Source organism: Glycine max, chromosome 2, assembly GCF_000004515.6.
Source record: "Glycine max cultivar Williams 82 chromosome 2, Glycine_max_v4.0, whole genome shotgun sequence".
Classification (NCBI taxonomy): Eukaryota; Viridiplantae; Streptophyta; class Magnoliopsida; order Fabales; family Fabaceae; genus Glycine; species Glycine max.
Window position 1 is genome coordinate 457,482 of NC_016089.4, and position 24,615 is coordinate 482,096.

At 32.6% G+C, this 24,615-nt stretch overlaps 3 protein-coding genes across 6 annotated transcripts; 1 reads left to right on the forward strand and 2 right to left on the reverse strand.

Annotated features, from left to right (window-relative positions):
• Nucleotides 1-1,409: 1,409 nt before the first annotated feature.
• Nucleotides 1,410-7,316, reverse strand: LOC100527133 (uncharacterized). Of its 2 annotated transcripts, none has more exons than NM_001248465.2 (7): nucleotides 7,214-7,316; nucleotides 6,095-6,224; nucleotides 5,421-5,476; nucleotides 5,017-5,147; nucleotides 3,199-3,334; nucleotides 2,462-2,593; nucleotides 1,410-1,767 (listed from the first exon to the last, which is right to left on the reverse strand). In NM_001248465.2, exons 2-7 carry the CDS (start codon nucleotides 6,210-6,212, stop codon nucleotides 1,732-1,734), a joined length of 609 nt encoding a protein of 202 aa, NP_001235394.1. In that variant the 5' UTR covers nucleotides 6,213-6,224; nucleotides 7,214-7,316; the 3' UTR covers nucleotides 1,410-1,731. The 2 variants fall into 2 exon arrangements, with proteins under 2 accessions (NP_001235394.1, XP_006574362.1); XM_006574299.4 differs by having other exon boundaries at nucleotides 7,050-7,228.
• A 1,937-nt stretch (nucleotides 7,317-9,253) lies between these two features.
• LOC100817659 (probable 60S ribosomal protein L14) lies at nucleotides 9,254-11,045 on the forward strand. The gene is made up of 5 exons (NM_001377985.1): nucleotides 9,254-9,312; nucleotides 9,414-9,515; nucleotides 10,366-10,495; nucleotides 10,579-10,691; nucleotides 10,862-11,045. Exons 1-5 carry the CDS (start codon nucleotides 9,310-9,312, stop codon nucleotides 10,913-10,915), a joined length of 402 nt encoding a protein of 133 aa, NP_001364914.1. The 5' UTR covers nucleotides 9,254-9,309; the 3' UTR covers nucleotides 10,916-11,045.
• A 3,232-nt stretch (nucleotides 11,046-14,277) lies between these two features.
• LOC100776852 (COP1-interacting protein 7) lies at nucleotides 14,278-23,439 on the reverse strand. Of its 3 annotated transcripts, XM_041010040.1 has the most exons (14): nucleotides 22,923-23,003; nucleotides 22,436-22,507; nucleotides 22,126-22,305; nucleotides 21,593-21,713; nucleotides 21,458-21,515; nucleotides 21,276-21,328; nucleotides 21,148-21,203; nucleotides 20,268-20,423; nucleotides 19,941-20,137; nucleotides 18,135-19,501; nucleotides 16,985-17,938; nucleotides 16,029-16,434; nucleotides 14,822-14,887; nucleotides 14,278-14,703 (listed from the first exon to the last, which is right to left on the reverse strand). In XM_041010040.1, exons 8-14 carry the CDS (start codon nucleotides 20,384-20,386, stop codon nucleotides 14,645-14,647), a joined length of 3,168 nt encoding a protein of 1,055 aa, XP_040865974.1. In that variant the 5' UTR covers nucleotides 20,387-20,423; nucleotides 21,148-21,203; nucleotides 21,276-21,328; nucleotides 21,458-21,515; nucleotides 21,593-21,713; nucleotides 22,126-22,305; nucleotides 22,436-22,507; nucleotides 22,923-23,003; the 3' UTR covers nucleotides 14,278-14,644. The 3 variants fall into 3 exon arrangements, with proteins under 3 accessions (XP_040865974.1, XP_003519712.1, XP_006574510.1); XM_003519664.5 differs by lacking the exon at nucleotides 22,436-22,507 and having other exon boundaries at nucleotides 22,923-23,439; XM_006574447.3 differs by lacking the exons at nucleotides 21,458-21,515; nucleotides 21,593-21,713; nucleotides 22,126-22,305; nucleotides 22,436-22,507; nucleotides 22,923-23,003 and having other exon boundaries at nucleotides 20,268-20,377.
• Nucleotides 23,440-24,615: the final 1,176 nt, after the last annotated feature.

Here is a 24,615-nt window from a genome sequence, read left to right on the forward strand (position 1 = left end):
TAAACAATTGTTGATTAGGTTACTAAAAAGTAAGATATCTTGTTCAATCTCAAAAAATTATATGGAGTGTCAGTGTAATTATTATTATTATTGCTTTCTTGTTTAGGGAATCTTATATTTTCATTTTTAATATGGCAATACTAATTGTACAAGAGCTTTTATACAAAAACAGTTATATTGTAAGAGGAATCATAGTAAGAGAGGGGGGAAAAATAAGGTTAAAAACTTATAATAAATAAATAATGGATACAAACTTTTGTATTCTTCATTCTTCAGTAAAATCATTACGAGTTTCATTAGGGCAAAATCATTTCATTACGAGTTTTTTTGTGAATTTTCACTAATTACGAGTTTAGCGCTTAGTTACTTTTTTCGCATCATAACGTATACCTACACGTCTTTTTCTAATTTCAAAATTGAAATTGTCATCTGTGGCATTTTCTCAAATCTTGTATCAAAACATTTGATAGATGAACACTGCTAGTGACCTGGGCTTCGAGGGCCAGGGGGCTCCTAAGAACAGAGAGTATGAGAAATAGAGAAAACAGGGTAAGAATGAGAGGAGTGTAAATTGTTTTATTGATTTTGCTAGTTATTTACAAGCGTATATATAATGTCTACTGCTAATGGATTTATCCAAATCTCCTAGGAATATTTGCATAACAGAATTGGTTATGGATGCATCCTTGCAGGGAACATTCGAATCTAGCAAATCCTTCACTGTGCCAGCTCAACTCCTCTTCATTTGCATTGTAATTTCAGGCATAATCCCTGAGATATGCGGGCCTGGTAATCTTTCTCTTTGCTTTTGCTAATTGCACACCCTCCTTGCTGATTGATTCCCCAGATTGCCCTTCTGATGTTGCATTTGTTGTCATACTGCTATCAACATTTTTGTGTGCAACACTGTACACATTAAGGCTCTTGGAGACATATTACCCTCTTTCTGAACAACTTTCAGAAGTGTGTAGTGCAAGGATTTTGAAAATACAAGAGTTGAATGATTGCAGCATGGAGGCAACATGCTCTAACTGCATAACTCATGAGAGTTTACAGGGTTCTAAGCTTTTAGCATGCTTTTGGGATTCTAATGAGTGGCTAAATTTAAAGGCTTGAAACACAGAAGTAGGAGAAACTTTCAGCAAAACTAGAGATTGGTTAATGAGAGGAGACAGGGACATGAAAGTAGTACTGCAACTTAATAGTTTGTGTTCCTATTTTCAATTTGTTATTCACTAGCATTCAGGATATAAATAAAGTAATAAATCAATATGTAGTATAAGTGGACCACTGAAACCTTCAAAATATAAATTCAGACCAACCAAAATATCTTAAACAAACCGCAAAAAAAATGTCGGGATAAACTACTTCCAAAAAACATCTAAAATTCTAGAGAGAATGCAGATCACTTTCATAAAAACAGTTGTTATAAATTTTATAATTGAATCAGACTTATACAACCAAGCAGCCATCCATATACTGAACCAAAGTTGGATGAGTTTGGTTCTAGCCAATCGGTAAATCATCAAGAAGATACTAAACTCCACTAGCATTAACCTTCATAATAAACTAACTGTAACAAATTTTGAGATACCATAGAAACACTGTTCTTAATAGAGTACTTAGAGGCACAATATGAAAGTCGATGCTTATTTATCATGCTAGTAAAGTAGATATGAAATGGGTGTGAGCATGCAAGAGCTACTCATCGGGAACTTCTGAATCTGTGATTCATGATGCCTTCATATCATCTAAGCCAAATCGAGCCTGTTCAAAAAGAGCAAGTTTGATGAACTCCGAGATAAAAGTTTTAAAAGTTAAAACTGCTAACATAGCACACCATTGAGAATAGGATTACTCCCTCTCCCTGTTCCCACCACCAAAATAAACCTCTTTATGCAACCCGACTAATAGTTCCTCTTAACATTTTGTATGCTCATCACTCAGATATTGATGCTCACTATATTATCTTTACTATGTTTTCTCTTCCTAATTGTACCCTCAGAGATAATGTAGTCAAATGAATAATGTAGCTTTTGCATTTGATTGAAAATGGTATACCAACTTACCAAATATAAATCATTTCATTTCAAGTTTGTATAGACTAGCCAAAATACACTATTAGTCACTCATAATAACTTCCAACTTTCTACGGTTATTTAGTTCAGCGGTTGGTGTATTGATGTCATGTATTGTCATTACAAAGTAACCTACATACTTCTTAAACTATCATAAAATGATTTTTCTCATGGAACTGCTAGGATTATCAATGGAATATGCTATAATAATAAAGCAATATTCAAATCCTTTTAATTTTATAAAAGATATCGCTAAGAGAATATGGCTCAACCTAGACTTGATGAGGCATACATTTCAATGACATGTTCCAGTTTATTCAAATCAATGTCATTTTACGTTCATTTTTAAGCATAAAAACGATCCAGGATATATTAGTTCTTACCAAAAACTTGTGATTCTCTTCAAGGAGAGGAGAAAAGGTTGTACAAAATTTCTCAATGTCAGCACTGATATTGCCAGTGCCTCCTATCACGTCCATAAACTTCTTCCTATCAGGAGCAAGCTTCATGACTACCTGTAGTTCAAATATTTAGTACATCCCAAACCCATATTCAGTTCCATATATGCTGTCACTTCATAAATAAATAAAACAATGGAAAAAAGACAAATAAAACAACAGAAAAACACAAAACAAGGGAACAATGATTGAGACAGACAGATAAGTTAAAATTGCATGGTATTTAAATGTTTTGATCTAAATTAAATAGGCTAATGCAAAGTGCGAAGAAACAAGAAGATGTAGGCTAATTTTACTGTCAATATTTTAATGTTTTGCATGACCATCGTTCTGCTCTTTTATTTAGAAACCTTTGCATTGCATGTCTAAATATTGAAAATTAGGAAAAATAAAGCAATAATCTAAATGGTTAATATTTCATACTGCATTGAATATGAAGTAATCACATGATAACAAGAAAAGATAGTAGAGAATTGACAGCACAATGATGCAAATGGTAAACTCAACAGGGTTTTTTAGGATGATTGTTTCAATGCACAACTATTGACATTCCATAGACTTAGGCATGCAAGACTAATTTATAACCTTGAATAAATCACTAAGTTGTGTTTCTATCAAAAACTTTCAAGATCATATCAACAAAGCATCAAAAAGAACATTACTGTGAAGCTTGAACTAGCAAGCCAGCCATGCCACTTCTTCAGAGTCTTGTTATACGAATCTGTACATGCTTGTGACATTGGCCAATCTTCATGCTCGATTAAGTTTCGGAACAAAGCCACCAAGAAATCCATTGCTCTGAAGATTTTACATGTTAGAGAAATAAATGTATCATAAATAATATTGCATGAAAAAATAATCATTAGCTAGGGTCTCTGACCACCAAATAAAAATGATCACATTTATGCCTCAACAACATGAGAAAGATAAGCCCTGAAGCTCGATAACAATCTCAAAAGAAATAAAAGAAGATAAAATCTAATTGAAGCAAGTGTAAAGGATTCATCATAGTACTGGAAAAAAATACAATCAAAAACAAGTTGTTTCCCACTACATGGGGTAAGCTAAATGATCGTCATTGTACAGCGACAAAAACCAAGTCTTCAAAAAGGTCATTTAGATCTACATCCTTTTTAAGGTTACTCCAAGAGTTCCCTTTGATCTTCCTCAACCTCTATTTACTGGGCTTCTATTGGTCTTCATGTGATTAGCTCATCTCTTATGAGCTTCTATTGGTCTATTTCTCATATGGTCAAACAATCTTAGGCAAAATTTTATCATTTGCTCCCTCACAGATGCTACCCCTACTTTCTCACTAATATTCATTCCTGATTTTAGCCTTTCTTGTATGTCCACTCATCTCTCACAAGGCAGCAATATTCTCATTTCAGCAACACTTAGCTTATGCTCTTTTGGCACTTTATCTCTTACGGTTAGCTTACCTGTTTTACTAGTTTCACATTTCCTAATATCTCTCATTTGTTTTCTATTTAGTTAGGATTATTGTTAATAAAGGTTAGTGGTTAGGTTTTATGGACAACATATCAATATGTAGGTTTGTAACACATTACAATATCAAGAGCATATTATATACCATTTCCTTCTCCCCGTACCCTAAATCACATAATTTCAACAAGCTTGATAAACACCTTTGATCACAAATAGGACCTAAAGCATTTCTCAAGTTTGTCCACCCACTTTAAATTTTATAATTTACATCTCCCTCCATTTTTCTATCACTATGTGCAGAAGAACCAAGTTAGCTAAACCATGTAACTTGCGGTAGGAATGACCTCCAATTTTCACCTCAAAGCTTGTTCTAGCATTTGTCCTGTTGAATCTGCATTTCATATGCTCATTTTTACTTAATTGAAATTCATGTGACTCCAAAGCTTCTGTCCACAATTCTAGTTTACCATTTAGGCATTTATTCCAAACAAACCAGAAATGAATTCTAGCTTTTGATCATTCAGAAGAAAGAGACAGACATGGTCTTTGCTGATCCACAACCTAAGTTACATAAGCATATGAAGGCACATTTTGTAATGTTAAACATTCTTGCATCCACACAAGGATGGATTATGCATATACACATTAATATTTCTATCTACCCTCTCTTAGTTATGGCCAGTTTCATGTCCATTAAGATCCAAATTTGGGAAAGCACACCCCAAGGTATAGATGCATAATTATTTTTCAGAAAAATTACTCATTTGGTCCTTATAGTTACACAAACTTTACCTAGTGTAGAGGCTAAATGGTAAATTTTGTGCAACTATAGGGACTAGATGAGTAATTTTTCATTTTTTTTATCTAATCTTTATCCTATTGACCTTTCCAACTTCATACATGATGCAATCTATGCTTGGAAAAAATACAAACCTATTACAAAGTTTAGAAAATGTTCTATAAATAACAGATTTGGGAATGTCATACCAATATGAAACACAAGTTAAATGCAACTGTATGATGTTCATTACCTTGTGAGCCAAAGAAGTCCATTGGTACAACTGGATGATGATTTAGCTGTTTTAGTTTCAACCTCTACCTGTACCAAACTGTACAGGTAGTTAAATCTGGTTGGATTGGAAGAATACATAGTTTCCAATCTCTGCCAAGAAAATCAATATAGTATATAGTTAGAACAAATAACATATGATCCCGATATTATTAAGATTTAGATAATGTACACACTTATAATTGTTAAACAAGTTAAAATGAAAAACTTTCTATGCAAGTCAGATAGAAACCCACGAATTAAAACAAGATGAATCACAACCAAAAACTAATGTATAGCTATACCATGTTACCAAAGCTGCAAGAAAGTATCTGATAAAGCATATGGTTACATACGAGTCAGATTGAGCAATTGACAAAAACATACCGATATGTTACCACCTATGTCAGATTTAACAAGGGCCATAGCAGCTCCAAACTTATCTGCCATATGAAAAGTGTTAGCTCTTTTTAACCATGGCACAAATATTCATTTAATGCTTGAGCAAGCACTAAACTTGGGTGCATAGGTTCACAATCTATTGTGTTTGACATGTTGCAGTTGTAGAGTTAGACTTGTAAATAAAAATAACTTCACATTAATAATCATGGATCTAGAAAGATTCCTTGTCATCCTGTTTTGTATATCTGCTATCTTTTTCGTGAATTCTGTCTTTATAAATGAAGATATAGATGCCTAAGTGACCCAGAAAGATAAATTAAAAGCAAACAAAACATTTTCCACATTTTTGTGATGAAAAAAATATCTCGGTATGAATGCTGAGTGGACAGGATCAACAAAAGTATATTATGGAAAAACTCACTTTATGCATCTTGCCTGGCTCAAAGAGAGGATAATTCATTAAAACTTAGCAAATATAATAGTATTTAACATGCCACAGATAATATAAAAAAAATGATAACTGGATTGCCCCTAACCATTAAAAAAAGACAATAAATGGAGGAAACGCTTTGGAAAATGTCCATAATCCAAAATAACATCAATGTGTTCTTTTCTTTTATTATTTTTGTGCCAATAACAAGGTAAGGAACAAGATGCACCTATTACAGGCAATATGTGTTTGCACGCATCCAAGAAAGGCTTGCTCAGAATTTCTCCTTGATCAGACTTTACATGCTCAATTTCTTGCAGTGCAGGAGTGAAGACAGTCCCCTCCATTTTAGGGCTTTGCTGCACATGGCAAGACCAAGACCAAACAAATACATTAGCATCAGCTTCTCAGAAGTCAAAGCTACATATAAGTCACTGAAGTATACAAATATCATTTTTCTTACTCCAACAAGTAGACAAATATAAGAATGTGAAGTTAGGAAGAAATATTCAGAACTTCCATGGGAAGCATACAAACTCATAGGTGGAAAATAGTCATTGATTTAGCTGATACATAATAATGTATCCTTGTAATGAACAATTTCTAAAGTAGAGAAGTGAAGAAAAAATAAAATTAACTGGACAATGTACGGATAGATTTTCGCCTATATCTTGATAGTTCGTAAAATAGAAAAATGGGAATTTCTTAAAAAATAAATAGAAAATAAAATATTCTTTAAACAGCTTTTTTACTTAAAAAAAATCTGAAATCTCAAAAAATAAGCTGTCCCAACTCCCAAACATGCTCTAACTGTGACAAATATCCAAATAAAAAAATCACCCTAGGAAAAGTAGTTCTAAAGAAGCGAATTTAAACTTGATTGCACTTATAACACATCAAAAGCTTAAACTTTGTTTACAGCTAGTAGTTCTAAATCCTATAAGATCATCACAATTTGCTTTCCTAACACACATATTACGATACAAGCTGAGATTGGGAAATTTCAATGAACAAAAGTTTGGATCCTAGGATTTCTGGATGAGACGCCCTTTGAGATGCTTAATTAAAAAAAATGACAACTTCACAGAACCATGACATGGAATAAAATAAATAAACAAATAAATAACAGATCTTGTTCCAGCTAATTAGCTTTCCCTTGGTGTAGAAAATAGCAAGGGACTAACCCAGAAACTGAAACTGAGTTCAGGAAAAAGAAGAATTTAGAATACCCATTTGCTAATTTTCCAAAAGAATCAAAATTTATATTCCATTTTTCTCTAGAAACAAACGAACATGCATTGGTCCATGAACAGAAAGAGACAAAATAGAGAAGAGATGATGTGCATACAAAGTATGTTGCAGCAGGAATCGAAGGGACTGTGATCTAAATGGAATTGGCGTTGGCGTTGGTGTTAAGGGATGAAAATCAGATTCGAAGTTACTCTCGCTTTTCTTTCTCGTTCTTCCTTGGTTCCTTAATTATAAAAAAAAGATGCATATTTTTTATTAAAAAATTATAATTCAGGAATACCAGTATACTAGATTTTATTCTCATGCATAAAATCTTTTAAAGAACATTATTAAATATATTCATGATTTATTTTTTTATTTTTTATATCCTCATAAAATTTCATTAATTTTCCTTTTACTTCTTGATAGGAAATATGTACAACTTTAAAGAATGTAAATCTTATCAAACTATATTTTTTAAATTATTTTTTATCAATGTTTTTAAAATTATTTAAAACTTCATTTTACTTCAGTGATGAATTACTCATAAAATTATATTTTCTATTTTTATAATAATAAACCCAAATTTAAATTATTAAAAATACAATTTGAAAATTTAATAAAATATTTGTTTTCCATTGCAAAATATTGGTCATGTGATTTGTAAAAAAAATTGGACACATGAAAATACTAATATTTAATTTTTCATTTTTATTAAATAAATAACTTGGATATATTGTTTATTTTTATTTTAAATTTGTTAGCAATGTTTCAAAAAAGTCTCAATTTATTATTGTTAAAAAATAATTAAGTAAAATTAAGTATTAATCGGAAAACAAGAGAACTATAATTTTCTTTCAGAATGAGTTATATAATTGATTTAGTGGTTGAAAGGAGAAAAGACTTAAGTATATTAACACTTACTAATCTTCATAAATGTTTGCACATTTATTTATAATAGTAAATTGGATGTTGAATATAATTGTTAATAAAAATAAGTTTTATGATCACTTGTAAAAAATAAGGGATAGAAATATATTACAAATTGTGTTTATATTAAAGTAAATCACTATTCTATTGATAATTTATATTTTTGTTATCATAAAAAACAATGAGTATTTTAAATCTCTAGATTTATTATATTGGATAGTTTAGATCTAACAAGAGCTGGATTTAAATCCTTCTTATTAATAAAATTTAACAAACTAATAATTAATATTGACAGATAAAATTGGACCAAAAAATTTATAATGAAAGCTCTTAACATTTTAAGTAGCTTATTTTTTTGTTTGTTTCGCAACAAGGCTTCAAGGAAAAATTACACTAAAATAAAACGAGCAAAGAGCAAATTCTGCATGGAGGGGTTTAGATGGATCTTTGCCCCCAAGGTCCTCTCACTCCATATTTTTATGATTTGGTGCTTGAGTTTATATTATATGTTGCTGTGCCATGTTGTTTAAGTGTCGTGAAATATGTTGTTGATTCATATATTGTGTGTATGCATGATGTTATGATGTTAGTATGTGCTGCCAAAAATTTTATAACATGAAATAATGCTTGTTTGGAGTTGATTATGAATCAAAACTATGTTAGAGATGTTAGAGATGCAACTTGACGTGAACACTCCATGAACTTGATGAATGTGATAGAAAATTTGGAAAACCTAGTAATTTAATATTTATTTTTTCTAAGAAAATATCATTTCTCTCTCCTCTCTCAAGTATTAAATTTCCAAGCTTTCTTCAAAATTAAAAATAGTTAATATCAAAGATAAGGATTTGAGATTATATCTGAAAAGAAAAACCTTTAGAGTTAAAAAATTAGTTATAAAATCTAATAAAAATATTTGAAAAAAATAAATAACATCATATTTAAGGTGGGACTCAAATAATTTTAAAATAATAAAAAGTTCATAGTCAAAAAAGCCTATCTGAGAGTGTGTTTTTAATATTTTGTTAAAATAAAATTCAAAATTAAATTTATAAATTCAGTGAGGTTTGGGCCTGCCGGGCTTTCGTCACAACCCGTTTTTCCTAAACCCAACATCTTTTTCAGACACAAACATATGACCCTGTTGTGTTTTGGCCCATGCGTGTGTTCCTCAACTCAACACACTCCTTTATAATTGCAGCGTCGACAAAAACCCTAACTCCTAACCTTTTTTTCTTCCTTTCACCTCTTCAGCAGTCGTTACAGAGACTCCATAACCCGAAAATGGTGAGTTCCCTCACTTTCTCAACCCTTGCGTGTTTCTGCATCTGGATTTTCTTCTTCTGATAAAAAAATTTTTTTTTTTCCGTCTTTGATCTGTGTTGCAGCCTTTCAAGAGGTACGTTGAGATTGGAAGGGTTGCTCAGATCAACTATGGCAAAGAGTATGGGAGGCTCGTGGTTATTGTCGATGTCATTGACCAGAATAGGGTATGCCCTTTTTCTTTTCTTTCTCTGATTTTGGTATTTTTTTTTCGTTTGATTAGGTTCATTGGGTGGGTGCTTTTTTGTTTGTTTTGGTTTCTCGAGGTTGGAGCAAAAAAGTATATTTTTTTCATCTGGGTGTTGGTAAATTGTCGTCTTGGCTTTTGGTGCTAGAAGAATTGTACTAATCCGTTGTTTTATGTTTTTGGTTTTTTGAAGCTGTTAGTTCTGCTTAGTTGTTTTTTAATTGGGTCATAAGGTTGTACTGTGTGTGTTTGTGTGAACATCAATTGGTTCTGCTTAGTTGTTTTAGGTATTGGTATCAATTTGTTGTGTGATAATATCAAATTCCATTTAAAGAGTTAGAGTTATCCACCTCGCTGATGTTTGATGGATGGTTTTAGGTTTTTTTATTCCGTTTTATGTCTCTTTTTTGAAGCTATTGATTAGAAGTGTTTAAATTGGGTCATAAGGCTTTGTATACTTTATGTGATAATATAGCAATGGGTCTTGGTGTTAAATTGGAATGTGATAATATCAAATTTCGTTGGAGTTTGAGAGGTCAACCTTGCAGCTAATTTTAGTGGATGCTTTTAGTTTTTTTTTTGCTGTTTTATATTTCTCTGTTTTGAAGCTATTGGTTTTTCTGAGTTGTATTTTAATTGGGTCATTAGGCTTTGTATACTTTGCTTATGTAGCATCAACTCACTAAATGAAATTTTGAGCTGTGGTAACGTCAAATTCCATTGAATATTAGAGGTGTCCACATTATTGATAAGTTGGATGTGCTTTTTACAGCTTTTGGGTATTTGATGTCAAAACCATGTAGCATAATTTTTCTACCATTTGTTGACAGGCTCTTGTTGATGCTCCTGACATGGTGAGGTCCCAAGTGAACTTCAAGAGGCTATCACTCACTGACATCAAGATCGATATTAAGAGGATCCCCAAGAAGAAGGATCTCATTCAAGCCATGGAGGCTGCTGGTTGGTACAAGTTTTCACGGAGAAATTGTTATTTTATTGGAAGCATTTCTTTTTGTTCATCAGTTTGTTTTCTCATTGAACAGATGTTAAGAACAGATGGGAGAAGAGTTCTTGGGGCAGAAAACTGATTGTGCAGAAGAGGAGGGCATCCCTTAATGACTTTGATAGGTTCAAGATAATGTTGGCCAAGATCAAGGTTGGTTTCATTGTACATGTTTATACTTTTTCTTTTTCAAAATTTTTTATTTAGTTGTGTACTAGTGTTAGTGTGTTACCCTTCTCACAGAAAGGGGTCTGTTCTTTTTTGTTATACTATCATTTTAATTTCAGAAGAAGTCTAATATACAAAATGTTTAATTTGTGCAGAGGGCAGCTGTTGTTAGGCAAGAGCTTGCTAAGCTGAAGAAAAGTGCATCATAGGCATTATATCATGTGCAATTTTCAAATTTTGTTATGAATTTCATTCAGTTAGTACTTTTTGGTTGCTATGAGTTTTTATGTATCAATGAGGGACATCCTAGAAATGTTTATTTTTAAATCATTTGTGTTAGTGAATTATCGCCAGTTCTCCCAATATCATTGTTACAATATCAGGTGTCCGCATTGGCTTTTGCTTGCAAATGTTTCAATATTTTGGTTTTTGAGATGTTATTAAAATCTTAAGCTACAAAATGCAAATATGTGAGCAGGGACTGCTTTTTAATCTTCCTCGTTAAGATGTTCTTGTGTTTGGATTTATTCTCTTTTTTTTCGTCTTTTGAAATTAAGCTTGTTTCTAATTTATGACTTCCTTTATTAATCTTATTTAATTGACACAATGCTAGTCATGGTTGTGGTATACATCTTGAACTAGATTCTGCTAGTGTTAAGAGGAGCATTTATATACTTGATTTTGAAATTTGTTTTGGTTAAAAGTGACTTTGAAGTGAAAGTGGTATTGAATTTGGACATCATAAATCGAAAGGGAATTTTGCATATTTTAAGTGGCTTTACCATGTATTGTCTACAAGTGAACGAAGAACATTAGTTCATTTAGCTGGGAACCAAAATCGGTTGTTGATTAATTTGAATACCATGTTTTGTTTAACTAAGAACTCAATTAACAATTAACAGTGGTATCTTAAATCTCCAGAGCCAATTTATCTTCAACACATGATAAGTAACTTGTGTGACTTGAGATGAATAACGTTGCAAACATGTTATAAAATACAATACTTGTTTGAGGTCGAGGGTTCATTAGACGTTAGTTATCAACCTTTGTAGGCAATTCATGTATATCATTGTAAATTTATTGTGAATTATAGAAGATTTAGAGCAAGATTGTGGAAATATATTATCTTTGGATAACATACAAGAATCAATTATTTTTTGGTGGATATCTTTAACCTCAACATTGTAGAGGTCACTGTCACATTGTACATGTCAATATCAACGCTAAATAGTGTTTGCATAAAATCTACCATACACTACAGATGGACTTTGGCCTGCCTTCCATAAACAAATCGCTTGAAACTCTGGGCCCTCTTCAATCGCCAATGAGTCCTTGAAATAAGTGTTCATTTTTTTTTTCTTGTGTGTTTCTGAAAGGAGTTGGTGAGAACTAAGAAAAGTTGAGTGTGATGTGATTTAACTTACGTGATTACTTTTATTTGACTTTATATATATATATATATATATATATAGAGAGAGAGAGAGAGAGAGAGATAAACACTGAGTACGATTTGGTGTTTAGTGAGTAAGGATACCAGGTAATTCATGGTTTTGGTATACACCATGAACAAGATTCTGCAATTAAATTTAGTGTTAAGAGGAGCATTTGTAAACTTGATTTTTTGAAATTGGTTTTGCTTGAAAGTGAGTTAGAGGTGAAAGGGATTTTAAATTTGAACATCTTAATTCAAAAAGAGAACACATAGCATATTTTAAAAAGTGACTTTACTATGAATTGCCCTACTGAAACGAAAAACAAGATATCACAGTAATTATTTCTTGTTTTACCTTTATCATGAAAAAATCATTACTATGATATTATGCATCTAACATATGACATGTCATTGTTTAATTGAGTGATCAAGAAATGAAATTTAATTCCATGCATCCTTAAGATTGTTTAAGATGAGTATAAAAAAAATTAAAGAGTAAAATGTGTTTTTCTCTTGAATTTACTCAAACTTAATTTTAGACCTTTTACTTTTATATCAATGAAATCAACCCTCTAACTTTTAAAAATATACAACAAAATCATATATTCAAGGGATCGACTGATTTCATTAATTTAAATGTAAAAAAACTAAAATCAAGTTTGACCAAAAATATAAAAATCAAAAACATATTTATCCTAAAATTAAAATTAAGCCTCATCTTTGTCAAAGTTGGGGAAACCTGTGGGCAACCTACCCTCTTTTTTATTTATAAAAACAATTTACTTTTATATAATTTTAAATGAATTATATATTAAGTTATTGATTATGTTTTAATTTAAATAATATATAAAATTAATAATAACACATACAAAAATAATTTTTTCAAGTATTAAATTACATTTTTATTTATTTGTATAAGTTTACTTTTATTATTTAGTCATTACGTGTGTTGCAAAACAAATTTGAGGGCAAGGTTTCACATCCTCAGTCTTTATTATTGAACTCGACTCCATTCTACATAATGAAGAAAGCTTGACCTCAACTCTAGTTAAAACAAGTTTTTTTTCATCTAAAGTTTGAGTCAGGATTAGCTAAATATTTATAAGTTTAAATTTAATTATTATGCCTAATTCATAATTACTTTCGGAAAAAACTCAAATTTGTACCGATAACTAATAGTTAGATCCCTCAAAAGATGAAAAAATAAAATTTAATTTTAAAAATAGAAAAAAGTACAATAAATACATTCAACCGTTAACTCTGTCCAATTAATATTAATGAAATCACCTTTGTGTCATTTGATTTCATTATGTGACACTCCATGTATACAAACAAATTGTCATGTTCCCAAGAGTTTTCCATTTTAGAAATAAGCTATTCATTTAAAATAATTTAAAATTATCATTTAATTATAGGTTATGATATTATAATAAACTTATTTGAGTTTACAATAATTAACTTAAAAATTCTTAAAAATTATACCAACGATAACTTTTGATTAACAATATAATTTTTTTTACTATAACAACGTATATTCATCAAACTCTGATTAAAAACAACGGAGCATTTATTAATAAAAACTCTTCAAAAGGACTTTTAAAATTATAAAGGAATTTAACTCAATCAATAAAAATTAAAACAAGATGTGAAATTATTTTAGGCCATGCACTGCAACGGTTCAAACAAACCACGTCATAACCACCTTAAAATTTTGTCTTCGCGACAACTTACAACTGCCGATATAGGGTAATTCTCATTTTTTTTACTTTTAAATAAATTTCTCATGTTGATTCTTATAAACTTTTTATTCCATTTTAATTTTTGTCACTATTAAATGATGATGTGACTAAGATTGAAAAACAGATTTGATGATTTGCAACTGATAGACAATAAAATGAAAAACAACCCTGTCTTAACAACCCAATCCTAATGAGTAATGATATTGTTCTTAAAAATGTAATTACAGAACTTAGAAACAAATATCACCTATAGTCTAATGTTTCATGATTCCTTAGGATCACATAAATTGTGGCAATCATCAAGATTGCAGAAGGGTTAAGGTCCATTAAAGCTGGATAAAATCAGTTTTGAACAATTAAACATAATCGAATGCGTATCCAAGTAGATGCCAACCAAAACTATACATTGAAATGTTTGTTTTTCTTTTTCATTGAAAAGTACGATAATTGATTTTCCTAATGTCAAAACATAGTGGCATAATTTACATTACCAGATGCTGAACCAACCAATTCCTTAAGGATTCAGAATCAATCTCCCCATCTAGATTTCCAATAAATTTGAGAAGGTAAGCTCAAAAGGGCTGTCAAAAAAGGGCCTAAAATTGCTTTTGTTAATAGCTGGATTCCAAAAGCAAAATATTTTCAGCTAGAGTACTAGACACACAGGACCATTGAGGTCCCCAAAAAGGAAAAATAAAATTAAAAGAATCAAGTAAATGGTCACTGTGTCAACCTCAAGCAGCAGCATATATTCTGTCAAGCCATCATTATCTTTTTTCCTTTGTTGCTTTTCGGAATGGCGATAACAAGGAGAAAGAGCGAGAAGCTGCAAAAGAATGATGTGTTAAACATGTTCCATATTCAGAATATTAACAGGAATCTAGATGATAAGATAAAGCAAGAGTTTATTCAGGTTCACTTGAATAAATTGAGCAAGTGCTTACACTTTGGAGGAGTTGCACTGGCTGTGGGAGTATCATCTCGAGAGATCAAATTCTTCAGAGTATGAACTAAGAAAACACAGCAAAATCCCAATATGATGGCCAGCTTGAGTATATCAATCATATGTTACAGATAAAACACAATATGGTGTGACCTTCTATCAATTTGTCACATGACAATAATATTCACAAGACATTTATTAAAAGGAGCAAGGATGAATATATGAAAAGACAAAGCAAAAGCTATAACTTCAGTACTATATCTAGATGATAACATCTTTTTAAAAAAAAATAGAAAAAAGAAAAAGGAACAGTTATTCGGGATGTGTTATGTTTATTTTCACTTTGTTTCAGTGTTGTCAAGAACAACGGAAGTGATGAAATAAATAAATGATGTTGCACTGTTCCCTATGCAAATTCTTGAAAATGGAAAACAAAATGAAAACAATGTCTCATTTTGTAATTATTAGTGAAAAATATATCCACTGAATGAAAACAGAAAACAAGCCAAATGCACCTTGGATTTTCACTTAGTATGGTTATTTATGTTCATTATACTTTCTCAAGTAACTTGCAATTTTTAGTATTGAGAAAGCAAACCATTTCTGAATGTTGGTTTAAGTGAAGTCAATACCAGATCAATATGGCAATCCATGACAGCAACTGGAATGATGTTGGTTTAACCAACATGCAATGCAGTTCAGGTAAATGCATATGCCAGAGAATACATTAATCATTCAAAAATTTGATTTTATGAGATGCTATGTTGTATGTCATAATCTTGAATCTTCACAGGTATAGCTTGATGTTACCAAAATGGTTATATATTTAACTTTTTTATGGCCTTCAAATTAAATAACTAAAAATGAGAAGGGAAAGGAGAGTGTATGTCAGTGTTGAGTATTGGGGGAGGGAGATTCATGAACTCATTTAGGTACTGGCAGCTTTGAACTAAGGGGTTTGGAGTCCACAATTTAGTCCTTAAAAGACACATCAAAATTGTATTTGATATTTTTAGATTTATAGTTTAAACTAATTGGTCGGAACACAAGGTTTTGAGTGTTGTAAGGATCATGGTATCAACAATGTGATTTGTAGAATAGAACTGTTTGAAGTGAAAGTGTACTACCATATATCAAAAAGTGCTCTAAAAATGTAATTCCTAATATATACTATGGTAATATGCTGGTTGCCATTAGGATCATGCTACCTTCATTCGAGGAACCATTAGTTCCAATCTCATTTGCTTCGGAACCATCAATACTGGTATTATCCGATTCCATGTCACGTCCAGCAGTAGGCGAGTTGTGATTCTTTCTTCCAAATTTTAACAGCCGTCTCAACCCTTTCGATGATTCCTTTACCTGAGGCTTCTCAATCACTTCAGGAATCTTCTCAAGTGTTGAGTTTCTGGAATCAGACACACGTGATCTAAAAGTCTCCATACCAAGTGATGCACTGTCCAAGCTTGTGGTAGGTACTTTACCATGCTCAGAGTTTCGTGTGCAACAATCTTCCAAAGAAGAAACTCGAGCATGTGGGGCATGATATGCTTCATCAGTAATATGAATGCTAGATGATTTTGAATGCCCTTTATCTGTATCATTTGTTTTAACCTGATTTTGGAAGAAAATATATTCAAAATTAACTGATGTATAAGAACTTTTCTCATGTATGGAGAATTCAAGATAAACTACACCACAAAATAACATATCATTCCTGACATTAAAAATCAAATATCAGCAAATTTATCCTAATATTGAACATAGACTTCTCTTCCCAACAAAATATCTGAATACTACAAGAGTTCGAGGAAAACCAAAATTTTAAAAATGTGTACCTGCTTTTGATTTTATGTTATAATGTCCCACAATTTTTTTAAAAAAAAGGATGTAAAGTTGGCAGTACAAGCTTGTGCTTCGCCAAGAATAAATTAGAGGAAACATATTAGCTGCAGTTTCAAGCCTCACACAAAAACATGTTACTGTAATTTGTTCAGTATTTCATAATTACTGTTATTTGTTTAAAAGATCATATGCTTTCAGACAGACAGAACATTCACGAATAGTTCATGATCATTTTAACATATTTTTCTTTTATGCATACTGATTACAAGAGTATAAACTATCAAGACAGTTAACAATAAATAAATTTATGAAAACACACCTTGGACAATAAGGGTAGCACATGTGATTTGTTCTCCAAGGTTTCCATATCTACTGAAACTGGGGCACGAACAGCAACATAACTTGACACTGTCTCAGGTTTCTCCATCACTTTATCATTGTCATACTGTCTCTTTGGCATCCCTGTTTTTTCTTTTGACTTGTCATTGCTAATATTGGGGCCACAAGTTTTTTCACGCTCAAGCATTACAACATTCTTTTCAATTATAGGATTATCATCTTCATCATCAATGGATGAAATTCCAAATTCATTTCTCTTCAGCACGGCACCTTCTGAATTCATAGAAGATTTGTTAACATTCAGCTTCTGTGTCCTCTCTTTAATTGATGATTTATTTTGGACGATGTTATTAGCTTTAGGTGTTTTAATTTTTAGTTCGGGAAGGGTTGCAGTCTTGCTTTTATCATGATTCACAATAGCAGAAATCTTTTTGATCTCAGTCTCATTAGCTGCTTTAGTCACTGAAGTTGTCCTAGCACCTCGTGGTTTAACAGAGACAGAGGAAGTATGACGAATGGTACTCATTTTAGGTTCTGACAATCTTCTAAGTCTTGTCATCGATGCCTTAGTATCAGTTGTACCATCACCCTTCTCTAGCTTAGATTCGGGCAGAGAAGGCACTGATCGGCTTAATTTGTTTGTAGCTAACTGGCTTCCAGTACTCAATCTGCTGGTTTTTGGGGCTTTTGAAGACTCGCTGGATCCAGCAGAAGCAATTCTGATGGGAAATCTTGGGAAGGGTGAGGATGAACCCGGCTCTGAATCACTAAACTTGGATCCTATATAAGAGCTAGGTGAAAATTTCCTTGGAATCTGTTTCTTGGTTTGCTGTGGTGGCGTGGATGACTTGGTGGCAATTGAATTACTCCTGGCAGCAATTCTCTTTTGCCTCTCCATTTTTAAAGCGTCGAGGCGTTTTATCTCTTCCTCTTCCTAATCATTATAAACAAAAGAGAAGATAAATAGATTTGAGAAACATATGAATGACCTTGAAACATGAATCTCTTATTTATCTAAATGTTAAACATACTAAATATAATGTTAAGTTTATTTCAAATTTATGTTATGCATAGGCAATACAAATATGAAATGGGAAAGGAGGATTAGTAGGTAGGGGAATATAGATTACCTTCTCTTTCTTCAGCTTTTGGGGATCAGCTTTGTTGTTCCGTAGTCTTTCAGCGCGTGCTCTTGCTTCATCCAATGGACTTGGTTTATTAGTCTTTCCTCTCCTTATTGGCCCAACAGTCTTTTTTACATCAGAATTATTTGGAGTAGGTTTTGATTTCAGATCTTTATCCAACATCTTAGATCTCAGTTTCGTGTGAGCTAATAATGAACCTTTGTTTTTTTTATCTTGCAAAGCACCGCTTCCAGACTGAGCCTGCAATTCATAGTCTAAGGCAGGGTCATAACCCATTGACCCCTTTTCTGCTCCTCGTTCAGGCATCAAACTCAATTCATCTGGCTGATAATTGGAAGTATTTTCTTCCTTCCTGTACACCTTTGGGAACTCGGAGTCCATGTCAATAGCATTTCTCTCAAAATTTCCTGAATCTTTGACTCTGACTATATAGGAGTCATCATTCGTATCGTGAAACAACTTCCTTTCCAATTTATTGCTTGAATAACCTTGTCCATTGACAGATGCCACATCTGAGGAAGAATGTAAATTACCATTAACAGACTGTCCTGACCTAGATAACAAGACATCATTGGATGACCTAGGCATGCGGGTCAATCCATTGCTAATGCTAAGCATATCTATGGTTCCACCTCCTCGAGCTTCATGCATATTCCGCTCCGTAAAATCTATAGGATCATCAACTGCAACATGTTTTTTTCTTCTCACTTGATCAAACTGAACTTGGTCAATGGCATGTCTATCTTCATCTACTCCTCTCAGTAAACAATTTTGGAATGCTAGCCACTGTCCTCCATCAGCATCTTTCCCAGAGTCTGTTACTTCCTTATCAGATGAATTCAACATTTTAAAAGATTTGTCACTGGTCCCTCTTCTTTTTGAGGTCTTAACTGACTCATGAGCATCTTTATCTCCATCACTTTCAGAGGAATAATCTGAACATGATCCACTGCCCGAAGATCGTTCTGTCTTTGTTATGTAATTGATGTTCCTAATGACCACCATTCCAGATTTCTGTCTGCCTGATCGGCCAGCCTTCTTCCATCGTTCTCCAGTCAGTGAACGCTCCCTCTTCATATCCATTTCATCCCGAGTTTCGGATTCTATAAGCTGTCCATTATCCATGGAATGCCTTCTATGTCCCATTGGTGTTGAACAAACTGGCTGCATAAATGGGCTGTTTGCTGGATAAGTCTGATAGTAGGGTATCCCTTGAACTGGATATGGCTGAAACATTGGTAAAGCACCTGGGGAAGAATGAACAGACCAGGAGGAAAACCCATTATTTGGAAAATGACCTTGAACATCATCTTTGTAACCTGCAGTTGGTTGTCTGTCCGTTGGAAACACATCTATAAATGTGTAAACAACAATGTTAGTACATTTTTAAGGGAGAGAAAAAATAGACACCGGGCTCAGATCTAGTATTCTTGGTAACCAGAATAAAAAAATTATATTCAACAAAACCCCAGTTAATTCTTTCTTCCATTAGTCATAGAACCTATGAAATTGACAAACCCTCAAACCCAAATTTGCAGGCATTGTTCACAGAACCTAAAACCTCCTAAAACCCACTATAATAAGACTTGTGTATGGCTTGATTCCAAACCACCCTTGTTCTTTCATGTATCCCCAATGAATCTTCCTCCAACTATTTTCTCCCCTTAATCCACTCAAGAAAATAATAATCCTTTGAATGACCTCGAGCCCCAGGTTAATATAAAGGTATGCACTACTAAGTCAAACAGTGCGCAAATATACAAGTCCACATGTGCTGGAGTTTTCAGGTACCTGAATTAGTTTTCCCATTACTTTCTAAGTCCAATTTAGTATGGGAAGTAGTAACCATATTGGAAAATATGATGCCTGATGCATTTATTGCAGAGAAGTCAGCATGATTGGGCGTCACTTCAGCAGTTTCAATTTCAAGCCATTGGCCACTCTCATGCTTTCTTTTCCAAAGAGAAATAAAATTTCTACATGCATCCCTGAAATATGACATCAGCAATATCATCCAGAAATCACATATATGTTATCAACCAATTGGCCAAGAACCCAACATCTCACTAATCGGTATATTTAAGGTGAAAATTGGTAAAGAAAGATAATTATTTTTACATCAAGCGTGATGCTTCAAAGCATTCAGCAAATGACATCAAAGCAGGCATCATGTAGTCAATGTCAAAACCCGCAGCAACAGCACGTGCAAATGCCATTCCTTGCTCTTTCTGCAGCATAGATTTACGTGTCTCCAGGACTTTCAAAAGCTGAAGTCTAAAACAATACATAAAGAAGGGAATACAATACAACACAGATGTTAACAACCAATTTTACACAATGAACAGATGCTCAACGAGTACAACACTTTAAAAAGCACCGATTCTACATATGTGAACTACACAATAAGGTTTGTATGTTAGCTTAACTAATTTTTATAACAAAAATTCAGTCAATGTCACTTCATTTATCATATGTTATAGTGCTAATTTTAATCCACTAAATTCAATAAGGAGTCCTTATGTTGAATTGTAGATAACCTTGTTGGAAAGGGTGGAAGGTCAACCCCAAGTACGAGAAATCTATTATTGTTTGCCAGAGAAAATGTTGGCAATCATAGTATCCATAAAGATAAGACAAGACCTGAAGATTTCAAGATAGCATATTATCTTGTTGACCTGCTGGTGTAAATTTTACAATACAATTTATCACAATAAGCTACAAGAAATTTGTTTACTTTAAATGGCAATACAACAAGCCTTATCATAGGGCAAAAAAACAAGGGTAAAAGTTAGTCACTAAGGAATCAATTGTTCCCAATTGCAATCCATGTATTAGCAAATGTTACAAAGCCCCAATAAAATTAGATAAAAAATTTAGTGTGATATTCAGGTCAGGCATGGGCTGCATTTTATATTAATCATACACAACCGTCAATTAAAATTTCCTACTGGATGATCATACAAAAGAAGGAAAAAAGTTGAAGAGATTTAGAATTTACTTTGAGTTTCCTTCTGATTTGGTGCTTCCATTTGTTTCAGGTGGCAGTGTATCAGACTGGTACATATCCACACAGACATTAGAAAATGATAAATTAATATAAGATTAGGGCATTCAAGACCTTCTAACCTTGTAAAGAACAATAGCTTTCTCCTCATTCGTATTCTGCTGAGTCTTCCTGCCTGAGCAAAGCAGCAAGTCTTCTTAGTTGCAAACAATTATAAATTTCAGCAAAGCTTTAAATATATCCAAATTTGTTGAATACAAGTTAGTTGATAGTTTTACACAATAATAATTTGCAATAGATGTACCTGTTCTTTCAAAATTACCGTCAGTGCTTTCCACATGTTTTATTTGGTATTCTTCCACCTGCAGGTATACAAGTTACTTTAAACAGACCTTTAATTGCTGAGATTGAATTTGAAAATTGTTAGATATTTACTTACAATGCTAATCCCTATAGAATTATTTCCTTGAATTGCAATTGCCTCTTCAATTTGTGCAATTTCGGATTCTATAGTATACACACGTTCCAATACCTCAGGAGTGCTAACAAAGCGAACAAACCTACAGAAGCAGAGGAAATTAGTTCTGCATGCTAATTTATATGAAACTGAATGTCACCTAGAATCATTCGTAAGAGGACACACTTTAAGTTTCCAACCTTAGAGTTACAAGTCATTTAATTTATGTGTTTAACTTTCAAAGGCATAGTTTCATTGTCATTTCCCCAGTACTTCCCTCTTCTTTTGAAAGATAAGAACACAAGAAATATAAAAGGGATTTTGAAGAACATATTACACCAAAAACAGTACTTCCAAAACGGCATACTAGATCCATGTTGAGTACTGGAAGAAATGACAGCAATCACAACATTGAATAAGCATATTTAAAAGAAAGATCAGTGTCAATTCAAATTTCAAGTTGCATTGATAGGAATAGTTAACAAAAAAAAATTATGATAACTAACAAGCCAAACCTTTCAACAGTTCCCTTGGTAAACCATGAGGCGTCACTGCCATGCTCAGGCACAAGAACAATTGAATAACCACCCTTAGCTATTTGATCTTGAGCAGCCTTCAAGTGGGATAGAAATGGGTTGAGCAAACCCGAGGCAACTTTCTCCTTCTTTCCATTCACAGTTATAACCAAGTCAAACCTGATTTAGAGAGGAGGGTAAAAAAATCAAATCAAACAAGTCAGGCAGCGAACACCTACAACCATCGTTTTTAATGAGCTTTTGCATAGATCAATTAGTGACCTAAAAAACACTAGTAAAAATAGCATACACTCTCTCAGTAGTTAGTAACCCATTTCTTAAGTTCGAGTTCTTCTAGTACTGAAGCTCATCAGCAACCGCACTGTACCATCCAAAGAACTTCAATAATGATCACATATCAAATTAACCACCGATGAAAGCACCCATCAGCTACAACATTTATAAATAACTGGAAGATAACACACTCCAGTTGCAAAAACAAAAATCACGTTGGCTCCAATCATTTCAACACACTTCAGAGTAAAACTGAACTAAATCACTTGACAACCAAATGAATCATAGTCCTCTAACTCAAGTTATCATTACTTCTAAAAACACGTAGTCATCTCCATTTTAAATCACTTTATCAAATAGCCCAACTGCTTAAAAAAACACAAAATCAATAAACTTATTCCTTAGTTCTTGCTTTCTATTTGTAGTGAGAAATGGCACAAATGGTAAATAAATAAAATGATATAAAATACATTGATGAATGGGGTAACAAACACTATTATTACCTGGTTCTAGTTGGTGTGAGCTGAAACACAGCTGAATCCAACCTTGTGGAAGAGTTCATTGTGAGAGAAAGCAAAGTACCAAAACCAGCAACTGGGTTTTCTTTTCTCAGGGATCACACATGAGTCTCTAAAGTGAGGCTAAGCTAAGCTCACTACCCAAAAAGGAAAAGGCAAAGTTTCAAAATGGGGTTAGACTTTGGTGACTTAAAAAGGCAAGCTTTGCTTCAAAAACATGCTTCAGGGGCCCAAAAAGGAGAGAAAAAGGGTAAGTTGCAAATAAAGCTTAGAAAATGGGGTTTTGAAGAAGAACTTCTTCAATGGCTTTCAAATACAAATCAAGGACAGGATCCAACGTTGTTCTTCTTTCGATACCAACTCGTAGAAGGGATCATCAACCTTCAATTTCTTCTTCACACACAAATATCACAAAAAAAAAAAAAAAAAAAACGGGTGAAATATTTTCGGAACTGTGGAAAAACAGTGAGGGCAGAGCCGGTATTTCACACAAATTTGACAAACGGCAACATAGTGACGCTATCAGACACATACTTGTCTTTCGAAATCGACATTATTTGCTTGAAATTACCTTGCTGCCCTCAAAAAGTTTTTTCTATAGTTTTCCATTGCAGAGTACCGTTGAAGTTGAATTGACGCCCTATTAACTAATAAGTGACGAATGCAAAAATTGATTTTTGGTGAAGTGGCAAATATTTTTGTTTTTTATTTATTTTAAAAGTTACTTAATTTAGTATAATTTTTTATTTAATGAAAATTAATTATAATATGTTTGGAAACTTGTTATAGATTTAGTACATGTTTGTATGAAGAAAAAGCTCAAAAGTATTTTTAGTCACAAAATTTTATATTAAAACTGTTTTCCCTTCTGAATTTTCGCATAATCAGACATGTTAATCTTAAACCATATCTCTCTTGAATTCATGGACAGTTCAACCTTCAGCCGCAAATCCTCCGTTGTTGTTTCTTCTATGGCGGCGGCGCCACCATGCCTCCTCTTTCTTCACCATCAACAAAAACTACACAGACACTAAACACAACACGCACACTCAGAAAACACAAACAAGAAGAAAAAAACAAATCAAATCGCGAGCACAATTTTATTGCAACTTTTGCGTCTTTAGATTATGTGGATCACAGTTTGTGTGAATATTTACTTATAATTGCATTGGCTAATATTTTAACAATTTTATATTATTTAGCAAGAATTAAAACTTGCATTGAGTTAAAATGTAGTAGACCAATAAATTAACATATAAATAATTAATAATAAGTTAATAACTATTATAATTAATGATATGCTAATAGTTTATTGATCTTAACTATATCATTAAAGTGAATTAATTTAGTTAGAGCATGTTATGGTGGATGGTCGTCGATCGTCCTCCAAGATCTATGTACCACTTTTAAAATCTCACTTCATTATTGAGCTGCTTAACTTCCTTATTTAATAATGAAGAAATCATTCAAATTGCAATGTATGTATACCAGAACTTTCTTTTTCTGTCGCTTGACTTGGAAATTATTATGAATGCATGGGTTCAATAATAACATTTGTGGATAATAGAATTATAGACATTATCACTAGCTATTGACATTTATGTCTGTTCACTTTGCTTAAGTTTATAATTATGCTGTTATAATTTTATAAATTACTCCATTTTCATACGTTCATTTT

Excerpts from the sequence above, each read along its gene's own strand:
- LOC100527133 (NM_001248465.2), bottom strand. The coding sequence starts at position 6,212 with ATGGAGGGGACTGTCTTCACTCCTGCACTGCAAGAAATTGAGCATGTA. Across the intron at positions 3,335-5,016 it reads GGACTTCTTTGGCTCACAAG|AGCAATGGATTTCTTGGTGG; the intron begins GTAATGAACATC and ends TAAAATCTTCAG. Across the intron at positions 1,768-2,461 it reads AAGAGAATCACAAGTTTTTG|GCTCGATTTGGCTTAGATGA; the intron begins GTAAGAACTAAT and ends CTTTTTGAACAG.
- LOC100817659 (NM_001377985.1), top strand. Across the intron at positions 10,496-10,578 it reads TCAAGCCATGGAGGCTGCTG|ATGTTAAGAACAGATGGGAG; the intron begins GTTGGTACAAGT and ends CTCATTGAACAG. Across the intron at positions 10,692-10,861 it reads TAATGTTGGCCAAGATCAAG|AGGGCAGCTGTTGTTAGGCA; the intron begins GTTGGTTTCATT and ends TAATTTGTGCAG.
- LOC100776852 (XM_003519664.5), bottom strand. The coding sequence starts at position 22,981 with ATGAACTCTTCCACAAGGTTGGATTCAGCTGTGTTTCAGCTCACACCA. Across the intron at positions 21,204-21,275 it reads AAGCTATTGTTCTTTACAAG|TCTGATACACTGCCACCTGA; the intron begins GTTAGAAGGTCT and ends GATATGTACCAG. Across the intron at positions 17,939-18,134 it reads AAAAGCTGAAGAAAGAGAAG|GAAGAGGAAGAGATAAAACG; the intron begins GTAATCTATATT and ends TATAATGATTAG.